The 20,911-nt window shown below is 39.8% G+C and overlaps 1 protein-coding gene across 1 annotated transcript in view; it reads right to left on the bottom strand.

Moving 5' to 3' along the window:
- Window positions 1-16,816, bottom strand: part of LOC108547887 (uncharacterized) — an 87,882-nt gene extending 71,066 nt beyond the window's left edge. The window contains exon 1 of the mRNA XM_017900597.1: window positions 16,615-16,816. Coding sequence (XP_017756086.1) covers window positions 16,615-16,816 — 202 coding nt within the window. The remainder of the gene's footprint in view (window positions 1-16,614) is intronic.
- Between the last annotated feature and the right edge of the window lie 4,095 nt (window positions 16,817-20,911).

The following is a 20,911-nucleotide window of genomic DNA, read 5'->3' as shown; positions in this document are numbered from 1 at the left end:
GCACACACGACTCGAGTCGGCTAGACGCGACGACGTCGTCGTGCTGGAAGCGTGAAAAAATTTCGGATTTTAAGGTGGTCGCTGGTTGAGAAAACAGACGTGGCACCGATTTGTTTGCTCGACGCGGATTCGTTTAACTTTGTATTAACATTCCCCGACGGAAAGTTCCGTGGGAACTTTCAGGGATCTTCCTCCTCGAGATCTTCTCCTTCGGACCAACGCGTTTCCACTTTTTTTTTCCAGCTGAACGCGGTGGGGAAACATGGCCCAACTTCTTCGTAAACTCCTAACGTTAGGTAATCTTGTCGCCGTTCAACCGCTTCTACGTCTAGCAGCATTTCCATCATTTTTTCACCAGTCGATCGAATTTATTATTACGTCGTTCCCGCGGAGCAAGTCGCAAAATAGAAAGATAGAACTTCGTTTACTAGACACGCCTTCGATGCCGATGCAACGGCCTGTGGAAATTTTTCGATCGGATAGTACACCGTAAAAATGGCATATCGTAAACGCTTATCAGAATCTTATCTGCGAGACCCATATCGCGTTCTTTCCTCTCCGATGCAATATTCTTGGCACTGTGACAGTTGTTCTGTGTACAGTTTTGTAAGGAAATTTTTTGGAATTTAATTGGAAAATTACCTGTGAAGGAATTCACAGAATTATAGTTTTCGTTATTACCAATAAAGGTAATTATTAAGAGATTACACAGAATGGTAGAATTTAGTATAGTAGAACCTAATTACGTAAATTAATCGTGACCCCATATCGCGTTCTTTCTTCTCTAATGCAATATTCTTGGCATTGTGACAGTTGTTTTTCCTATAGCTCTGTAAGGAAATTTTTTGGAATTTAATTGGAAAATTACCTGTGAAGGAATTCGTAGAATTATAGTTTTCGTTATTACCAATAAAGGTAATTTTTAAGAGATTACATGCAATGGTAGAATTTAGTATAGTAGAACCTAATTACGTAAATTAATCGTGACCCCATATCGCGTTCTTTCTTCTCTAATGCAATATTCTTGGCATTGTGACAGTTGTTTTTCCTATAGCTCTGTAAGGAAATTTTTTGGAATTTAATTGGAAAATTACCTGTGAAGGAATTCGTAGAATTATAGTTTTCGTTATTACCAATAAAGGTAATTTTTAAGAGATTACATGCAATGGTAGAATTTAGTATAGTAGAACCTAATTACGTAAATTAATCGTGACCCCATATCGCGTTCTTTCCTCTTTAAAATAATATTCTTGGCATTGTGACAGTTGTTCTGTGTACAGTTCTGTAAGGAAATTTCCTGGAATTTAATTGGAAAATTACCTACGAAGGAATTCGCAGAATTATAGTTTTCGTCATTACTAATACAAGCAATTTTTAAGAGATTACATGCAATGGTAGAATTTAGTATACTAGAACCTAATTACGTAAATTAATTGCGAGACCCATATCGCTTTCCTTCCTCTCAATATTCTAGGTATTGTGACAGTTGTTTTTCCTATAGTTCTGTAAGGAAATTTCTTGGAACTTAATTGGAAAATCACTTGTGAAGAAATTTGCAGAATTTTAGTTTAGTTTTATAATTTTTAAGAGATAACACGCAGTAATAGAATTTAATACAGTAAAACCTAATTAAATTAATTGAGAGACAAATGTGTCTACATAAAATTTATTCCTATTTGGCAACGTTACGCCACATAATTATTATATTGCTGGAATAATATTGAACTTCGACGATGGTATTAGCTCGCTATTGTTATTATTGCCATATAACGTGCTATGGCAATTTCATACCGAATTACTGGGAATAAATTTCATCTTACAGCAGGAAATAAAGAAATTTGTTTGTATGCAATATCGCAATTGGAAACATACCGTTCGTATAATAGAATATTCGCATAACGGGTGTTCATATAACACAGGTATTGTAATTCTCGACGAATTCGATAATTTCGTAAGAATTATCGAAAATTTCCGCCTGTAATTTATTATTAACATAAACATATACGATACGTCGGTAAAATTCAATGTTTCGCTCCAACTCCGATAATCCATATACATTTCACGTTACAACGTGATTACGCGATTGAAATACGAAATGTGAGTTATGATCCAAAGTTAACTGCCCTAATAAAGTGACTTCCACAACGACCTCGATATTCGTCGCACAAAGGAGTTTCTCGTTTCGAAATTAAAACTAACGAACAGTCACGGGAAGTTGCGCAACTTTTGATCAATGGTGCACCCCGGAAGTCCGTTAACGCCGTTCGAATTTCAAGTTCGAATTTCATCTCGAGCGGCAAAATTGGAATATCCAAAGATAAACCATGGCCAACGATGGCTGAACGAAACGAGCCGCTTTACTTAGATTTATCGCGCACCCAGTGCTGGCAGAAATTTCAGAAAAATATTTTTGTATACCCAGTACTTGACTCGCTGTATAATGAGAAAAGATATGGATGTCCATCAGATATTCATGGAATATCTTGTCCCGATCAGGCCACGGGACACTGAAAGCGAGAGAACGTCCAAGTGTGATATACTTGTTCTTGAGGAGGAATCGATAAGAAAAACGAGGGCTGGGCAAGAACCAGAAACCGAAGATAAAAGGAGGCATAAAACGTTTGCACTTCAATTACCCGTCAATCTCGGTAAAAGCCGGTTTCAAGTTAGCTTTACTTCTCATTTGAATACGCTATTCCGACCACTGAAATGTTAGACAGATTAATTGGATACCGCGAGCTTTTCAACGATCGGACGTTTGTTCATAAATTTTCAATTATCCGTTCGAACGATCCGTTCTGGAGATATTAACATCTTCCTCTGGCCGGGGATATCGCCGATAGGCAGCCGATCATCTCTCGTCATTCGCGTTACTCGCGTGCGCGGAATTCGAAATTATACGAGTTCGGAAAACGCCGACGATGATTGATCGTAGCGCAGAGTAATTCGTCGTTACACGTGCGTGTAATACTTTGACAAATTTCCCTTTCCCGATTATCTATATTTCATTCGCCCTAATTACAATGCAATTAATTAGAACGCGTAAGGGTACTGGTATTTAACGTTAAACATTCTATCTAAATGGCCATTTTCAAACCTTCCATTAAAAATTCCGCACGCGACGTTATTGCTCTGGTTACTCGACTTTGCAATCTCTCGTTTAATATAACGATGCATTTAATATTAATATAATCAATTTTTCAATATTTCTCTTTACTGCGTTTAATCGATCGCGTTAAGTCCAGTGAGTGAATAATAATAAGTAATAACAAATTTATAGCAAAAATTAAATTAACCAAATAAACGATCGAAAAATTAGGGTAGTTCTTCATCGATCATCGAATTATTCGCGGGGTAATCGATTCGTTCAACGAATTTCACGTTAAAAACGTCACGGTGCGAGCAAGGGGTGTGTGCATTATTTACAATTACTATTACCGAGTCTCGTGCAACTTTGTAGACCCTAAAACTAAATCCGGCACAGGGAAGTGCATTAAACATAAACGAGACACTTTGAACTAACCCGGGAACACAAGAACACGCAATCTCTTTACGCGACAAAATTTACCGGCCACAGCCTTTGGTTGGACGTTTTTCTCCTTTTACCGGTTAAGGGTTTACTGCTCTCGTCATCGTAAATGGCTGGAAACTGTTGCCCTTTTCCATCGAACGGAACGCCCGTTGGCAGAATCAAATCGAACTTCTCGTCCCGTTTCTTCCTCGTGCTTCCCCATTTTCTCGGCGACAAACGCCGGGACAGAATGGGGGATCACGACCGGCCAGTTTCCGTCGTTCGTTAGCCTATGGATCTTCTTTACATTTCAATTTATACCTGGCATAATGGAAAAAGGGAACGGCAACGTGTTTATTCCTGGAACACACGCGTAAACCACCGGGCTTTATTGCCCAATAAACTCGCGTTCCGTTTGAATCGCGCGTTCCCCGGTACCTTCCCTTGGATTACACCTCCCTATCTTTGGAATCTCGAACGAACTTTCCCGGCATTTTTATCAATTTTATCGCTTCACGAGCGATATGAATTCATAGCGCGAAACGCGCCGTTTAAGTTTACGCTGCGAACGATTTTATCAGGGAATGGAACTGGGGGTGGTTCTTTTTATGAGCATGAAAGGGGTGTCGATGTAATGGACCCTTTCCTTTGTTGTCTAAGAAAGTCTATCGTTTATTCGTTTGATGGTGAAGAAATATTGACATCTAAGGATTAGAAAATTGTCTATTGTATTTTTCTCTTTTACTATAATTTTGTAAGATGGAACGGTATATCTGTGGCGGCATCATTCTCACCCTCGACACTAAATGGATTCCAAGTTCAAGGGGGTTCGAGGATTTTCTTGCAAAGCAGCTTCCTGTATATGGAATTTCCAAATTTTTAAATAGTATTTCTGTCTAAGGCAGGACTTGCTAGGTTGCTATATTGATGGGCCCACTAGCAGATCCGGGACCAAACGCACCCCTTCTTTTTATTTCGTTCCTTCTAGAACCACTGCCACACAGAGGATACTTGCTGACCAATGACTTTAGCAACCGAGGGGGAGGACCCCTACATATCTATTCCTCCCTTTAAAAGATTTTAGGCCTCCTCCTCCTAGGGAGGATTGTTGACCCCAACCTAGGGGTGGTTCTTCGACTACTGTGGCGGGTAGCGCCGGAAGGGACGAACAGGAAAAAGAAGGGATGCGCTTCGTCCTGGGCCTGCTAGAGGACTCATCATTAAATCTACCTAGCAGGCCCTGTTTCAGACGAGGATATTATTAGAAAGTCTTGAAATTCTATAGATATATAGCAAGCGTAGGATTTACCGAGGCCTCGCGAGAAAATCCCCGCACCTCCTTGAACCTGGAATCTATCTACTACCGAGGGTGAGAATGATGACGCCATAAGATTAATATTTATGTTTACTAGATAATTCATTTTATATGCGTATCTATTTCCCCTTTCTCTTATACAGCGTCATTTGTCTGTATTAAAATATTCACTAATCATAAACTAGACTAATCATAGTAGTCCATACTAACATTTTACTATGATACATATTTATATTAAGATATTCGGGTTATAGTCCTTAGACCTGAAATCTACCTAGTAGCGAGGATGAGAATGATGCCGCCACGAGATTAATATTTATTTTTATTAGATAATTAATTTTAAGAGTATGTATTTTCCTTTTCTTTTCTACAGCGCTATTTGTCTGTATTAAAATATTCACTAGTCATAGACTAATCATAGTTATTCATACTATTCTTTTCTTAGCATTTTACTATCGATACATATTTACATCAAGATATTCAAGATTATATTTACATCAAGATTTATTCTATTTCCTTTCTACTCTATGGTCTTGTAGTACTACTTGTCTATATTCAAATATTCACTGAACTCAAAAAGTAGCGTGCTCTTCTCTTTCCTCGAAACGCATGTTTATTCTACTTGCCTCTTACGATATTGTAGTACTACTTGCTTATATTCAAATATTCAGTAAATCTTATAGATAGCCTGCTCTTTCCTCTTCTTACAATTTTACAATGGCACCCTACCGATGCCAAAAAGTATTCGCCTTGTAGAATAGAAAAGACATAAATTCTGCATTTGTAACGACGTTACACCGATATTAGTCCACGTTAAAGGATGCAAGTTGCAAATTCGAAATTGCTATATTCTTCCTTTTCACCAACGATCTCGCGATGGCGACTCGTCTATATCAAAGCATTCAGGCGGCAAGAGTAGGCGCGAAGGAAAGAGATTTCCGGAAGTCCAAATGGCATTACCGTCGGGAAAGTTTAGCACCGCTTGGAAATCAGATTTTCACACTTCACGACTGTAATTTTGTCAGGCAAATAATTAGACTTCTTTCGCGGGAACAACTCCGCGTGTAACACGAGCGCAGCCAGCACTTTTTCCATTTATTCTGTTTATACGGTAAAAGGAATTTCACCCTTAACCTTTCTAAGCCTTGGTGGACGCGGCCTGTCCCGCACAATGAAGAAGCCCTAGCGGAAATTTGTCTCATGATAAATTAAGCGCTCGAGAGTGCTTAATTTCACGAGTGCTTAATGCGCCGCGGCGAACTGGAACGCTTTTTGCGTTCCGTTCCTCAGAAACGCTAAATTCGTCACTTCAAGCTCGCTGGCTCATAGCTTCTGAAACTAAATTACGATGTTTGCTGTTTTACCGCGGTACTTGCGTGTCACCTCGGATATCTTGGGATTTCGTGCCTCGAGATGATCGATCGCGTTCTGCATTTACCATTTGCTATCGGGGGACGTTATTCGATTAGTTTCACGTATTTGCGGGGGTGCTTGGTCGTGCTGAAAAATTCGCGATAAGAGACCAGGCTATAAATTACACCGAGATATACCAAGATATAGATTAATTAATTTAGAGTTATTAATCGTTGATATATTTGCGACATAATAAGATTATTAACGCTAAATCTACCACGGTAAAATGATCGATGAATAGAAAAGAAGTAGAAGCTTTAAAAAATGTAATAACGTGGGATACTGCGAAAATGATTAAATAACTAAAAGAACTAAGATGACTATATTGGAAGAAAAATCGCGAAGTCGAATGATTAAGATCATAACGTTGAACGCGAAATTTTTAACGAAAATTTGGTAAACGGTGGTTCAGACCATGGTAGGTTTAGTGTTAAGTATCTATATCTAATCTATCCAACTAATTTAATAATTCTAATCTAATAATCTATTTAATCTATATCAAAGGTTAAGTATCTATAGGTATTTTTATTTTGTGCAATTATCTTTAATATTTAGTTTGGATTCTTGTTCAAAAAGAAATTTCTCTAGATCTAATATATTTCCATTTTTTACTGTTTATAACACTGGATGTACTAAATCTAAAAGTCTCCTAACAATTCACCGATTTTTTATTATTATTAATTCGAAATTTTTAGATTACCTTAATACCTCGAAGGGTTTTGAAATTTTGAAAAAATCATGAATTTTACAGGCTCCTAGTACCATTTTCACTTTTATTATCGAATTTACAACTCACAGTTCCTCGATAATCGTAAAATAACTACGTTCAACCTTCTTCTGCCCCACTTCCCTCAACTTTCCGTCAAGTTCTTAGACTGCGAATATCCCGCTTTTCTTGCCTCATAAATTAATCAATCTCAGCCTACGATACCTCTTACCCTGTTCTTACCCTACACAGAGTCTTCTAATTTCCACCTGTGGGCTTCAACTGAACCCCTGTCGTGTAGCGTCGTTGCATAAAACCGAATAACACGTTGTTAACTTCCGCAGAATCCCAAAATTCGGAGGAAACAGCTTCAATTCACGCGTGCCTCGATACTCTTATACCACGGGACCCTGAAAAGCCCGATTCTCCGGATAATTCAGGGGTCTTTCCCTCCAGCATTCGCGGCCCTAAAGAGCACGAAAGTAATGTTACAGTTAAAAAAACGACCGGGTCGATATGCACCTGCGAGGGTTGGAGCACCTGTGTCGAATAACAAGCTATAACCCCGTGCAACGTCGTATAAGTTACGACCCGCGGTGCAATTACCCTGTGCACTTCGATGCGCCATCGATGCCTGCAAAGTGCGTGGCGAATGGCTTTCGCGAAGGGTGTAAACCCCTCTGATTTCTTGATCAGTCCGTATCGAAGTTCCAACGTCGAGCTATCGACTAATTAATTTTAGACCGACTCTTGCTGCTCTTTGATCTTTATTTTCCAGAGTTTTGGAAGAATCCATCTTGGATTCGTCAGTTTTCTGCATTCCACGCGATATTTCATACAACATATTTCATACACTCCGCACTTTCGCGTCTCCATTCCGAATATTCATTTCAGCCAGAGTGATATTAATGCCGAAACCTAGAGACGTTCGTTTTACGATACTCCTCGCTGATTGAGAAACTTCTCCTATTCGACTAGCTGTATCCTTCTCTTGATTCAGGCTGAATTGAAAAATCCTGAATGAAGGAGGTCGAGCGAGTTATTAAAATTTCTCAAAGAAACCTTGAGCTACCTTCGGCTACCTTACCAGATCGACCTCTTTCATCGCCAAAAAACATCCTACCCTCGTGCTCCGTCGATAGATCCTGAGAAAGATACGAGAGTAAGATCCAGTTCGAATTAAGATTTATCAAACACCCGCTAACTAGCGAGTCTCTCGCCTACAAACCCGTCCACGAGTAGCAATCCCAGAATCCAGCGAGCAAACGGAAATTCCCTCCCATTTGTACCCAAATTTATGTTCCGACGTCACGAAACGTGGCCTATCGCCGACGCCACGCGTTAAGCCTGTTTCACGCCGTGACCATTGGGAACCATGCGCGAAGATTCATAACGGAATAAGAATAGAGCCGATGACGTGACTGGTTACCAGGTGATAAGACAATGATCGAGATAATAGACACGAAATCGTATTATCAAGATCAGTCAATATGTCCATCTTGGAAAAGTGTCAACAGGGTATGATAGAGCTTCCCTATTGTCGAGGGGGAATAGTTGAGGAACGGATGGATGAAATTAATCAGCAATCGTCTGACAAATCGGATCCCTCGACAAAGTATGGGACACGTCGCTTGACTCTTCATCAGACGCAAGGATTTTCATCCTTTGGGCTTTTACTTGCCCAAATGGATGTTAGTCACCCTCTGAAGCACGAGCTTCAGAGAACACGTTGTATACCTTTACTAACTCGATCAATTGTTCCCCTTCCATTGCACTGTTTTTAATCTACGCGATGAATGCTGGCCGAGGATTGAACGGGCTCTTTGAGGATTCGTTGCTAACGAATCAAACACAGGGTTTGTACGAATTTCCCTATGAGATTAATTTTTCCACATCGGATAGAAACGTGCACGATTTAAATTAAATTTTGTGCCTCGTACAGGAACCAGGGATAATCTCGAGTTTGCCTAGGTCTATCTAGGCCTACCATTTCACCTAACTTCACCTGCAATATGTATTTACGAATGGATAAGAAAGGATAATACTTTTTTAAAGGCCTACCATCACACCTAACTTTACCTGAATTGACGAATAGATAAGAAACGAAGATAAAACTTTTTAAAAAAATTATTCGACAGTGCAGTAGTTCAGCTGGACTCGTGCTCGGTCGATGAGACTTTAAATGATGAAACCATGGGATGTAAAGGCTGCGACAAGACTAAAAGGACCTCGGCGAGTCCAGCATAGCGGCCAGATTTAATTTTCATAGGTCTCCGTCCTCTGTTTATCGCGTGGTCTGTTTGCTACGTGTGGCATTCGCGTAATTCCAGCCGGAAATACGTCAGCAGAAAAGGGGAACGGGGCTATCCGAGGTGTTGCTTCTGTTACTTGGAAAGTGTATATTTCAATGTCGGTGCGCGGGGCACAGCCGGCCTGGGCAGCCATTTGCAAGCTTACCGAGTAGTCTATACGGTTCAGGAATAGCGAAACAAGTATTTATAGCCCACAGCCGGCGTGCACAGGGGCTCGCAGACAAACGGCGAAGGGACACACAGACGGGGAACGAAGAAAGGATAAGGAGGCGGCGGCGTAACTGGAAGATTAATTGGAGGTGGAGTTGACTTCTGAATAAGCAGGCCCAGCTGCAACGAGCGTTTTGCTGAAAGAACGAGAAAAAGATTAGGGGAACAATGGTGACCGCTTTTATTTCGCTCTTAAGCGAAGCTGCTACTGTTGTCCGTTTCGAAGGCGCGAACCTAACCGACTAGAGGAAGAAAGGATAGAGCCAGAGCCAATGCCAGGGACGAGACGAGCAGGGCGAACCTTTCGAAGGAGAAATTTAATTAACCGTGGTTTACGTTAGCTGGCATACTTATTAACCTCTGAGTTCCAGAGGCTTTTAAAAGAACACGCTCGGAAAATCCCGAATATCGCGATAGCGCTTGCCTTAATCATGTGCGAAGAAATCCAAACCCAAATGGCGCGATAGCGCTTGTTTAATTCTATGTCGAAAAATCCCAATTGGCGTAATAGCGCTTATTGATGCTATGTGACGTACGTGCATCAGCAAAGTAGAGTGCGCACTTCGACAGTCAGTGCTAGCACCGTCAGATGTCCATAGCGCTCGAAATGTACTGAGATTTTTCGACACAAAATCTAAAGAGTGCACTGTTTGGGATTCAAATGGTTAACACTTTGACTGCCACGTTGGTCACATATGACCGGCCACGGTTTCTCCTGTGACGCCACGATGGTTATTAGTGACCGGAGTGCTTGAACTACTTAAACTACATTGAACAACTTTGAATGAAAATTGACAATTAGTACATTTTGAATATAATCGCTAATTAGACTTTGAAATAAAAAGTGCCCCACTGAATAATTACAAATTTTTATTAGAACATCAAGAACATATTAGGACAAATCTTGCATCTAGCGGTGCACTCCCGTAGCGTACTGAGGGAAACATGTGATTTCGGCGTGGCAGTCAAAGGGTTAATTACACGCGTGGGTGTCTAATAGACCTTTGTCACTAGCAAATCTTGCGTCTATCGCGTAGTGATAGTTCATTCGACTTCGAAACGTGTTGGTTACATTTGGCGCATGGGGATCTTCGAATTAGGTCTACCTATACTTGTACAAAAGAATTAGGTTTAGAGTAGTAACGAGATAATCGCGATTATGATTTATATTTACTTATATGACGCCGTTGCAAGAGATATGACGATTCTTCCAGATTTTCTGTCGATTTCGATCATGCGAATTTTATATAAGCCGTGTTTGGAAGCTGGTCTCGATTAGTCGGACGCACTGCAGGGGCGTATATATTTTGGGAATAAATCGAAATTGTAAATAATCCGTGGTCCACATTGCGCGGTGGCTGGTGTGCGCGCGTTAAATTGCCGTTTCTCGACTATAAATCTAAATTGCACAATTCGGTTTTTGATATTAATTGCCGGTCGAACGACTGCTGTATTGTTCGCTGCTCGATAATATACGCGAAATTCTACGTCCACGTTTCTTGCGAAGTTTGATCTAACGCCCTATAAATTAATCTCTCGAATAAATATCTCCTTTGGAAAAATTCATCGTGGGTATAAGTCAGCGTTTTGTTGGCCCGTTATTTATTATCCGAGAGAATGTAAGCGAAGCGACAGGGTGTTATTTAATATAATTCGTTGCGTTTAATTTCAAAGATGGAATTAATCGTATACGTGTGGCGACGTCTTGAAGGAAACTTCGTCGAGTATGTTGCTTTTCCGGCACGTACCACGGCTGGTAATTAAAAATCAGTTTTACAGTACAACCCTTGTACGTTAATTTGCTTGTTACTAATTCAATTCCTCGGTTCACTGGTTCAAGCAGCTCTAACTTTGATTCCGAGAAATACACGACGTACTTGTTCAAGCTACGCGAGATCGAGGTTGCTGGAAACTGCTGAACGTGATTAGCGAGTTAGATAAACAGCCTGTTAAATAATAGGAGTAATAGATTATTTCAGAGAAATAATTATGATAGGACTATGGATGATTGATAAAAAGACTTATTCTAAAACGAGCAATGAAATATCGAATTTTCAAAGGCAAATATATATTATCAGAATATATTATATCGGAGACTGAATTTACTGTAGGATAGGAGGTATATACGTAAACCGAAAATTAATTAGTATCATGAATTAACATAGTCTGTCAATGTTCAACAAATTTTAACTTTTTCTGTAGTCTGTAATACCCATTAGGTGATTCCTTAGACGAAATTGCACTATCACCCTTAGTTTCCTCAGAAATTTATCCTATGGAAGTGGGAGTGCAGTTATAGTTTATAAAAAAATATATAAATTATCAAATTTATTATTAATAACAAATAAAAATTGTCAGAAACTAATTGCTAGAAGCACAAATTTATAATAGAAACGAAAAAATCGAGAATTTCTTGGTTATTATAGAAGACACGTTATTATTAACGAAATCGGCAATGATCGTGACCTTCCGTCGATCTTCGGCACATCGTCGGCTATATATACACCATGCGATCGGTTGCAACCCCTTTTGCCGGTCTCTCCTCGGACCGGACGGATCTCCTGCAGTGGACCTGGTTGCTGGTACCAAGGGGATGTCCAACCGTCAAGGGTCAAGGGTCAAGGCTCAAGGGTGAGTACTATACAGTTACATATATATTATTTTTCTAATGCATGTATGTACGTACATTTTTATGTGTATATGTATATATATTACATTTCTTATCTAGCATTGGTCAATTTTCAAATCATCTTTGAAAATTCTTCATTATAAGGCCTCTAAGGGGTCAAAGAATAATTTTTATTTTACTCCAAGTTTAAAATATTTCCTATTACAAATTCCTTTTTGAAAAACACTATAAGAATTACCTAACCGACATTAAACATTAAAATTCGCGTTGAACTCTGTAATACAAACATTGAAACGCGCAAGTAGACTAAATATACCAATCCATACATGCCCGATATAAATCCTTAAGAGCTGAATAATAGGACCATCCACATCCCCATACATACGTCCCACGTTTACTCAAAAAATCGTGCTTCAGCAACAAAGAACACGAGACAGCGACCCGTAAGGAGAATTTCTAAACAGCCAGTGACGGTCTGGAATCGTCAATGCTGTCTAACTGGTCTCGAAGGAAACGATAAGCGAAACAGACCATGTGTATACCATCGTAGGACTGGCGGGTAGAGCGAAAGGAAAATAGCGGCAGGGCAGGCGACAGAAGACGGGGGTTGCAGAGGTGGCTGGCGCGGGAATTTGCCAGAACTTGGATCTCTGTTAATTTATATTAATGCGAGCACACGCCAGTGTCTTGCATTAGCGTCTCGTAGAGATCCGTGAAAAGCAGGGTCGCGCTCGTCTGCGAGCCAGTTTACCATCCAGGCATCGCGCGGCATCAATTATTCATTCCTACTTTGCGCGCATCAAAATCGAGCTTGGAACTCGGATTTGATCGCGCCCCGATCTTTGGAGTCGGCGCTTTAAATACGTCCGTGTCTACGACGCGGCTAGAGGCAAATCGATTTTCCGGATATACCTGTCGCGTATAATGAAACCGGTAACGCACGAAACGAGTCGAGCTGCGATGCAGGGTTCCAACGAGTCTTCTCTCGTACAGTTACCGTACCCCTTTGCGATCCTTGCGTCTTCGTCGTCATCTATCGACACCCATCCCCGCTGCATGCGCGATGCGTTTTATTTCGTCCTAATTAATATTAATACGGCTTAAAGGGAAGAGTTCGAGTGACCTCGTTCCTGGTCCCAAGTTCCAGGCCTGTTAATTACCTCGTCCCGGCAAAACGTGATTTTGATGGGAAATATACCACGGAATAATTTTAGATCGAGTTCGCCTGGGATGGATATCGAAGCTACTCTCTTCGAAGTATATCTTTGCGAACGATTGAGAGAGTGGAAGAGGGAGAATGACGAGAGATGAGTGATAAAATTAGAGTGGGATTTTTTGGGGTGCTTTTCTGAGCTCGTTGAAGTATTCCTGGTTCTTTGCGTCTGAGTGGATAGAAATGAAATAGAATTTGGGATAATTGTAGAATAATGATATTGGTAATCCAGGTGATTCTTTTATTAGAAAAATGTATCGTTACTGAGAATTTTTGCACGGAAACATAAAATATTCTTATCAATGAGAAGCAAATGATTCAACCCACTTGCATCATGGCTCTACTTAAGGTGCCGTGTTCAGACATCAGCGACGTTCAACTGACGACTAGCCCGTATCACCGTGCGCGTATCAGCACTTACTCGTAATGGCAGTTAAAAGGATTTTCACGACAAAAGTAAAATTTGTAAAGAATATAATTAACCGATGTGGATGAGATGCTCACAAAAGGGATTAAACGTTCACTGTGGCATATGAAGAATATTCAGCAAATGGTAATGGAAAAAGTCAGCTCGCGGATTATTCCGCGGTCGGTGATAGACGACAGGCGTAGTTCGCGGAATATTCCGCGCTTGGTGATTAGCGACTATCATAGCTCGCGGAATATTCCGCGCTCGGTGATAGACGGCAGTCACAGCTCGCGGAATATTCCGCGCTTGGATGCAAATGGGTTAATAATACTTTAATATCATACAAGTATGTTGTAGTAAAATTAAATAGTAAAGTAAACTCTACATCCTAGCGATGTTGGGGTGATCCCTTCCCCTGTGTTTTGTCTTTTGTCCCCAGTCTTCTAAAGACGATTTGTCACCTGCGTGGCCCTAAACAGGTCAGTTCTAACAATTCGTCCGTTCGATAAAGATCTATACAGTTTTTCCACAGTTTCTACTGACTGCTATTCCTTTGCGTTATAACCTCTTTAACAAAGTGAATAAATATTAAAGAAAAATTAGGTTGATCTTTAAGTCTTGATTATTTTTATTTTCAATCACTAGACTGTGAAGCTATAGCAGCAACGTTGGTCTTGGTTAATTAAGTATCGAGCACGGAAGCGCATTTTGTTGGAGCACCAGGTACGTGGAAGCTACTTTACGGTATGACATGCGTGCGTGTAAACTGTCAGGAAGCTCACACACGGAAGACCGTATCGTGCTGCATTGTACATGCGAAAGCAGGAGAATCTGATGTACACAGCGTGTTTAACTCTGACCACAAGTAATTCAAGAACGAAACTCACTTTTGATATAAGCCCCACCTACTCCGCTTTTACAATTGGAAAATTATTCATAGAGTTTTCTATCAAACTACATTATTATAACGTCGCTTCGCGATACAGGTATCCGCTTTATCCGTCCATTCTATTAAGGAGATAAATTCGGCGTGTAAAAATGAATGTAAATAGTTGCAGGGGTCTACGATTTTATCTCGCGTTGTTAATTTATTCATGGTCAGTATTCGAGGTACAGCGTATCGATTCGACGAAAGTCTGGGCACATCGAACTTTAAATATCAGAAACTTTTTTGTTATTCTGCTTATCGAATGAGATTCCGCCGTTATTTCAAACGTGGAAATGAGGTGTGGCACTGATACAATTTTTAAAGCAGAAAATTGCCCGCTAGATTTCATTATTCGAGACACCACTGTGTTTAATAATCCAAGGAACGAGTTTCGCGAGCTAATTTTTTCAAACAACTACGAGTATAATAACAGCCCAGAACAATCATAATTTAGAGATGAAAATAATTTTCGTATAATTTCAAGCAATGAATTTACCTCTTCAGGAGGTTATTTTATCGTATAACAATTATGGGCCAACGTGTCTTGCAGTTTTCGATATTTTCACGTACCCTTATTATCATTTTTAAATTATTCCATTAAAAATATTCCATTTAGAAATTTTATTAAAGGAAATAAATGACTATTTCAGGCCTTATTTCTTCTTCAACATTTTTAAATTGCGCTTTTGTACTCGAGTCAGTATCGCAATCCTATCTGTACTCTTTACAGCCACAACCCTATTTACATTTTTCATTTACATAATCGTATACTGGGGAAACCTGCACGTCGAGAACCATTTTTCTCTTTGATCAACACGTTACTCATAAGATGGCATAATTCCGCCAGTTATTAATATCTTTCTGCCATTTTTGACGAATTTCAAAACGACCGAATATAACATACCTAAATTATTAAATAGACAGCTTTCTTAGCTTCTTCAAGAGTCGTCAAAATTTCTTTTATCTTCATTGCTATTTTACTTTCATTTCCCTTTATCTATGATACCATACCTACACAACTCAGGAACTTTAATTCAAATTTTCACTGCAATTTTAAATATAACAAATTACAAAATTTTTCGTTGCAATTACAGAATAACACAAACTATATCTTTGACCGATTATAGCCAGACATCAAAATCATTTTCAACCCCCCAGTCAGGTGAAATTTAATTCGCGTCTTATTTTATTACCAAAAATTGGCAGGAACGTTATCCATTCGAAACAGGCACACTGTCAAAATTGGAACAACGCAAAACCAACGAAGCCTCTTCCATGGTTCCATCCGCAGCGTTTCCAAAGTACACGAGGAAGCGCGGTCTGTCGCCATGCTCGTCACGGCATTTAGCGAATGTAAATATCGAGTTAATTCGCGAAATTCGCCGTGTAACACAGTTTTAAATTCGCGAACGCGACGCATGCTCGGTCGCCGGTTTAACTTTTATCCGCGTTGCCGTAGCGAACTTTGCAGGGTCCTGTCGAATCCCTTCGAACGTCCGGCATCTGCAGCTTCCGGCCGAAATTAGTTCCTGTCCATCCGCGATCGCTTTTGCAGTTCACACAGAACAGAACCGTCGCGCCGGCGTTAAATGCGACTGCGTCGATGAATAGTTAGTTTACACGGGGCAGTGAGTTTCAACTAATATTAAATAGCGGCAGACAGGGGGGCACAGGGAGGTACCTCTCTCAATCGGAACCCTGAAAGGCAAATTTACGTATCGCTGAAGAGATTTTCGCTCTCGAACATTGCAGATACCTTGGGTCCTTTCAGGCTTTGAATCGTTTATCTTCGGCAATTATTTCATTCCGCGAATGTTGCGTCGAATGTCTCGCGATTTTCAACTCTGGAAATAATTCGAAATTCTAAGCCAGAGAGATTCAAGCTTCCGTGTCTCACGGTGTGGAAGAATTATTGTTAGAATTTGTTGGGACATCGTAAAGCTGTCACTTAAGACATGATTTTTGTACCTTTTTGTTCGATAGTCTTCGAGACTATGGTTTCCAAAAGTATCAGTGGAGAATTCACACGAAATTTAGCAAATTTAGCAATGTGGGGTTGTTGCGAGCCTAGGTCAGTGAGGGACTGTTCTATGTCCTTATTGCCAGCATCCCTTGACTCAGGCCTGCTCAAAATCAGGACCAGGCCCTTAATAATGTCGGTAGGCCACATCTCAGCAACACTGTACAATATTATCCGAGTAAATGGACCTTACAATCCAATGAAACTCCAAACGCGACAATTGCAGTATTAGGAATATAACAAGGGTTCTATCAACTTTCAAGACATATTAATAGTTTTACGTTTTAAACCACCCTCCAACTCCATTTTTCAAATTTCTCGCCAATCGATCGTTAATCTTCCAAGAGAAACTCGTTAAATAATTAAGTACACGTATTTAAAAAATTTGTATGACAGTGTGAGAGTTTAGAAACTTTCGCGACACACCCCTATGTCATGAGAGCTTTGGAAACCGCAGCTCTAGAGGGTGGATTATTTAAAACTCGCATACTCCCCTAGAGCATGAGTGTATTCTCTACTGAACCAAGAACGTTCTGAAAATCTTGCTCACACGAGTTTCAAATCCCGAGCATCGAGTTATCCCTGAGAAACCTAGAAAGGGAACTTAGCTTATCTTTGAGGAAAGGTGTTGGAAATTTTCGAACCCATTCGCGAGCTCTGAAATTTCTTCGAAATACGCCAATGTGCAAAGCCAAAGCTCTAGATTTGACGAACGGCGTTCGATACTTCTTCAAGTTTTAATTAGACTCTATAACTGCGCAGTCAACGAACGAGGAAGCTAATACACGGTGATTGATAACGTATGAAGAGTATCGCGTTTCGCTCGCCGATGAGTATTTTCAGGTGCATTAAATCCGTTTCGTTTCGAGGGATCGTTAGCGCGAGCCTCCTTTTTCTTTCTCTTAATTTACCGCCATTTTTTCCCGCGTATGCAGACTCCTAAAGCGAACGCGTGTAGCTCCAGTAGTAAAACAAAGCATTTATCCGTCCACGTTGCAGCAGCAATGCAACACGGCGTTTCAGCAGTTTTTACTAGCTCCGGCGTTCATGTTTTCAGCGGAATGAAGGTAAAATACCGGGAAACTTTTGTAAGACGTTGTACGGAGTAACAAGACGCGAAAATTCGTTCGCCGGATTATTTTGGCCGCTAGTAATATACCGTAATTCCTTTTGTAATCGTTAATTTCCGGCAAAATGGCGTCGGTTCTGTTCCAATGTTTTTCTCATATCCTGTAGCCGAACAGTCCGATCCGTGACACGATTTCCGAGGGGAATACGGAGCTATGGATGGTTCTAGCTCGGATTTGACAATTGATTCGATAGCACAGTAGCGTTTCGCTTCAGGTACAGTGTTCGAAGTGTTCCATCGCTGATTTCCAGTTCCAAAGGTAACCATTCGTTTGCTCTTGGAAACTGCATCTTCGTAACTTCTACATTTTACTTTTCCGTCCCTATGGCGTGAGCTTCGCGGCTGTGTATCAAAACTAGTATTGCCACTGTTTCATGAAACTTCAATCGTATATCACTTCCTGTTCCATGATGAAAGTACGTATATCCTTGGAAAAACTCGGACCAAGTTTTATGCGTTACACAAAACCAGAATATCGTGCAATGCAAGGAAATGCGGCAAAGGAACGGAAAATGAACGTGATAGGTGGCAGGAGAATGAGTAAGAAGCTCGTAAGAAAAATGGGAGAAAAGTGAAATAAGAAATAAAAATATATAAAAAAGAAAATTGCAGTACCTTTCACATTTTACTAGATTTATTATACAGCTCAAATATCAATTCCATTCTTAATTACTACTTATGCAGTTACGTGGTTAGGTCGAAACGAATATCGCGTCATTCAAGAATTTAATCGATAGCAGAACAATGCGCATATAAAAAATCAGAGAAAATTATTAGGTTCCAATTTGATCTCAAAAGATTCACCATTCATAAACTTTTTCTATCAATAAATATCTGTAAAATCCACCTTCTCCATAGGTACATCATTAACTAGAATTCAGTGATTTGACCATTTCGAATTTTCTTTTAAACAATCTGTCTTTTAAATAGAATACAAAATATCTGAGAAAATTATTAGGTCCCAATTCGATCTCAAAGGATTCACCATCCATAAACTCTTTTTACCAATAAATATCTGTAAAATCCACTTCCTCCATAGGTACACCATCAACCAGAACCCAGTGATTTGGCCATTTCGAATTTTCTTTTAAACAATCTGTCTTTCAAACAGAATACAAAATATGCGAGGAAATTATTAGGTCCCAATTCGATCTCAGAGGATTCACCATCCATAAACATTTTCCACCGATAAATATCTGTAAAATCCACCTCCTCCATGTGAGTGTTGGTTCCTAACTTGGTTGATTTTTAATTCCTTAAATCATCGATCGAGTCGAAGGGATCTGAAAACGAGATATGTCATCACCCAATCACAACGTTCGGCTTCCTAAAGACGAGATATCTCGTCACTCATGCACAAGGTATTAAAAAATATAGAAGATATCGGTGTCCGTGTCTATTCACAAAAGAAAGCACGAGGGAATAAAATGGAATAAAAATAAAGGAAATCGTAATATTAGACGTAAAAAACACCCCATACGTAGCGATTCATTCACCCCTAGATCCACTAGGGTTTCCCCCCAACGCGTTCCAGGGAATCGATTAGATAATAACCCCAGTCTTAATTACTGCTTATGCGGTCGATTTTGCATCCGTTTGGCAATTAATGCAGATAATCGCTTCGGCCGGAAGAACAGCGTATTGTTCGCAGTTATAATGAATTAACATTTATCGCGGTACGATAATTTGACTGTTTCACGTATCGAGTCGCGGATTCGGTGTATGTACGCTCGCCGTGCACCTGCGAACTTGTTATTTCTCGAATCGATAATCAATTCTAATTAAACGCCGAAGACAGGCGGAGATAACAGAGGCAATTACGAGCGCGTCGTATTATGCGGTAATGACAAGTGGCGAACGGGAGCACGAAATCTTTGAAATCGTGGCGTTTTAACCAGGAATATCGATTCCAGATGGTAATTAAGACGTTAATCGGGTAGAAAGGTAGAAGCATGAAACACGTGTGAAATTTGTATAAAGGATGGTCGCTAATTTTTCATCGTTCAATGAATATGCAATTTTACCTTCGGTTATCATTATCCTGTAATTAATTCCTTTAATTCCTTTATTGAACGGGTTAGAATGACCGGTCTCGAACTTTTTATTTCGCGAAACGGGTAATCAGTTTTGGCGAAGTTAATTGGGACTTTTATGGAGACAGAAACTTAATTAACACTAGGTTTATGGACGTTATCTGTATACCTATCTCTAAGGACACCTGTCAAATCGACAGATAAAGGTAACCATGTCCATCTTTCTTTTAACGATTAGTTTAATTTGGAAACAATTATATATTATATTAACAGTCTTAACCCTTTGCACTCGAGAGGTGATCTTCAGTCACCATTTCATAAAATTTGGAAGATCGATATTAATTAACATATCAACTTTAATGTAATGTAACAGTGTGCAAGGTATCGAAATCAAATAATTCTACAATTCTATTATTATACAATTCTTTATTTACTGCTCAAAAAGGTATCGTCAGTATTTTAGTAAAGAATCTTTGAATTTCTACTCTTCTCTAGCCAAAAAATCTTCGAGTGCAAAGGGTTAATATAAGTTAACTAAATCTGTTTCCATCGTATGAACAATCCTTCCGTCAAATTGACGGGTTTCGTAAATCTAGTGTTAAATGTAATTTCACAGATTTATTATAAGAACCATAATTAGTAGATTTGCTGAAAAGTAACGTCGCTATTTCGATGACATTTGAACAGGGGGTGTTTAGACAAGGGGGTGTTTAACCTTTAATGAACTCGATGGAACAATTATTGAACAGTCGGGTCAAATATATGTATTATTTATTCCGCTGATCAATGCACAATAGTTTACATCTATATGCCGTGATGATGTACGGTAATTTCGATATGGGGAAATCTTTGTTACCAGTGTGCGTGCTAATCGTGTTTTCTGGTACACCGGCGTCCACTATCGTTTTCGATATCGTATACAGTGATATCACCTCGGCTTTTCTTTCGAACCTTTTCCTCTTTGTCGTGATTTGCTCCTCGTAATCGTACGAATTAGCGTATCCTGTTCATTTTACGAAGTACTACATACGTTTTAATTAGTCCAAACGGTTACTCGAGGGGGTTGAAACGACGCAGTGGTAG

This window comes from Eufriesea mexicana, unplaced genomic scaffold (assembly GCF_001483705.2).
Source record: "Eufriesea mexicana isolate 0111107269 unplaced genomic scaffold, ASM148370v2 scaffold1338, whole genome shotgun sequence".
Lineage (NCBI taxonomy): Eukaryota > Metazoa > Arthropoda > Insecta > Hymenoptera > Apidae > Eufriesea > Eufriesea mexicana.
This window is presented reverse-complemented; position numbering and strand designations above follow the sequence as displayed.